This window comes from Frankliniella occidentalis, unplaced genomic scaffold (genome assembly GCF_000697945.3).
Source record: "Frankliniella occidentalis isolate FOCC.00 unplaced genomic scaffold, Focc_3.1 Scaffold160, whole genome shotgun sequence".
Lineage (NCBI taxonomy): Eukaryota > Metazoa > Arthropoda > Insecta > Thysanoptera > Thripidae > Frankliniella > Frankliniella occidentalis.
In genome coordinates, this window is record NW_026267286.1 from 528,056 (window position 1) to 530,486 (window position 2,431).

Below are 2,431 nucleotides of genomic sequence, written 5' to 3' on the forward strand. Positions count from 1 at the left end.
AATTATAAAAACATTGGTATCAACTAATCAAACAGTGTTAAACTTACATTCTTTTCTTTCCTAACAACATGCTGAGTCCGTCAAGAATGTAGGCCGGTAGAACGTGTAGCGCCATTACACACACTTTGTTATACATCCAGTTTGTGTGAATTTGCCCATCTGGGTACCATATTAGATCACCCAGAGGATGTTTGCGCATAAAAACAAAAGAGTTATCTACAAACTCTTTCCATGTGATAGGATTTTGCATCCCAGTTGCACAATTATATACTGCAATACCATCAGGCCTTCAAAACAATAAAAATACAAATTAGAATCCGTTTACTGTATATTTAGGGAAAGGCTACTTCAAACTATACAGAAATTAGATTGATATGCATTACCTGTTAGTGGCTGTCCTCCACGCAGCAGCAATCATAAGATTGATGACCATGTCGACAGGAACAAGATCTGCTACTTTGCCTTCATGACACATCATTGTACGGAAGAAACCTTTTCCTGCAGCTGCAATTATTCCAGTTGGCCCGTTCCAATTATCTACCCATCCAGCCACTGGTTCTCGAAATGATGACAGTACTGAAGAAACAAGAAAAATTCATAAACACATTCCAGTTTTAAAATTTAACTTTAGAAGATCCTGAAGTACAGTAAAATAGTAAGAAAGTACTGTTTTATAAAAGTATGACATACCTATAGAAGGCCTAACAATAGCTACTGGAAGATTTCCACTTTCTTTAAGCAGCATTGTTTCAGCCAAGGCCTTTGTGAACGTGTAAGTATTTGGCCGCTTTCCTATCAGCCGTGGTGTGATTGCTTCAATGAGGTCGTCATCCATCCATTCCATACTCTGTATTATTTTCTCAGGATCATATGGTGGAGGGTAGATGACTTCTGCAACTTCTTCTCGGTCACAGTTGCAATATGCCGTAGAAACATGAATGAGAGCCTGAAAAATTTACACACACTGGAATTAGTATGTCTTCACACCCTTTGTGATAGACTGTAATCCTCATAGCATTAGAATTTAACTTAAAAGTATATAATTAGCTGCAAGTCTTACCTCTAATCCTAGCATTCTGTGACATAGTTCAACGAGTCTCTTGGTTCCCAGCATGTTAATTGTGACTGATAGTTTTAAGGCTTCATCAAACTTTACTGTTGCTGCTGAGTGAAACACAACTGACACTGTGCGGATGAGAAGGTTTTGATCTGATTGACTAATGCCAAGCTCTGGTTCTGTTACATCCCCAAGAATTGGAATAATTTTGTTCAATTCGTGTGGTCTTTCTTTCCTGAGTTTGTCAAAGAGCTGAAAAAAATGTCATCAATATTATTAGAAAACAATCAAAAATCAAAATAATAAAATGAAAATGTGAGCATGAAGTCTTACAGGGGCATTAAGGAGCTCTGTGAGTCGTGCACTGATATCTTGACCTCTCTTTGGCCGCATGAGGAGGTAGATGTTCTTGATTCCAGGGCATGATCTTAACAACTTTTCAACAAGCACCTTCCCCATGAAACCAGTACCACCAGTGACAAATACTGAGCGGTCATGATAAAAATTACTAACAGGGACATAGTCCACAGGGTTGACTGTTGCAGTAGCTGCCATTTTGTCTACCTTTTAAGACCACTCTTTTTACTCTCAAATGGATTTGAAAAAGACAAAAAGTAGAAAATATAACAAATATAAGTTCTACTTTGATCCTTAGAATGCCTCTTGCTATCACAAAGCAAAATTGATGAGTTTGATTGAAATTCTCACTAGAGATTCCATTATTCAAATAACAAGACTACAAACAATTTTATAAATTTGACTAGGTTTAACTATAATTCTTTAAAATAGTTCAAAACAAAGGTCTCACGTCTCTCAAATAAATTCTACAGTTTCATTACTTAAAACATAACTTATTTTGTGGCAGACCCCTGATTTTAAGTTTTACTTGTTTGTTGTATTTTTAAATGCCCAAATAAAATTCAAAGACAGTTTGGTGCTTTCAGCTTTGGAGACGGGGTTGATGGAAACATGATGGCTGTGTCTTGGCTGTTGGTATTCCTCTCAATGCTGGCACGTAAGATGGCTCGACCCCAGATCTTTCCAGTCTGCAACAGACAGAGGGCAATCATGCGTTAGAATTGACACATTTGAGTAATAAACACGAAAATTTAATCTGAGAAAAAGTTGTAGAAAAGGGCGCTGGTATGCGCAAGCAAGGCTGCCCAGCCTGGCCTTAGCTTCAGCCATGACCTTGAATTTGGGCCTAACCTTGACCCCAAAGCATGTCACCAGAACGAGGGTCGTGGTTTGCCGGACCCACACCCCGCGGCCAGCCGGTGCATAGCCATGGAGGCCGAGGTGCAGCCCGTGGGCGTCACAGGGGGCAATGCTGAAGGGAGGAAGGAGGGAGGGAGGAAGGAAGGTGGGTGGGAG

At 39.7% G+C, this 2,431-nt stretch overlaps 1 protein-coding gene across 4 annotated transcripts in view; it reads right to left on the reverse strand.

Annotated features, from left to right (window-relative positions):
* Positions 1–2,431, reverse strand: part of LOC113208527 (putative fatty acyl-CoA reductase CG5065) — a 24,566-nt gene that overhangs the window by 8,322 nt on the left and 13,813 nt on the right. For all 4 annotated transcript variants that reach the window (XM_026425553.2, XM_052271386.1, XM_026425557.2 and 1 more), the window contains 5 exons: positions 1,391–2,103; positions 1,061–1,309; positions 691–946; positions 384–576; positions 48–287 (listed from right to left, as the gene is read on the reverse strand). In XM_026425553.2, the coding sequence (XP_026281338.1) occupies positions 48–287; positions 384–576; positions 691–946; positions 1,061–1,309; positions 1,391–1,612 (1,160 nt within the window). In that variant the 5' untranslated portion in view covers positions 1,613–2,103. The remainder of the gene's footprint in view (positions 1–47; positions 288–383; positions 577–690; positions 947–1,060; positions 1,310–1,390; positions 2,104–2,431) is intronic.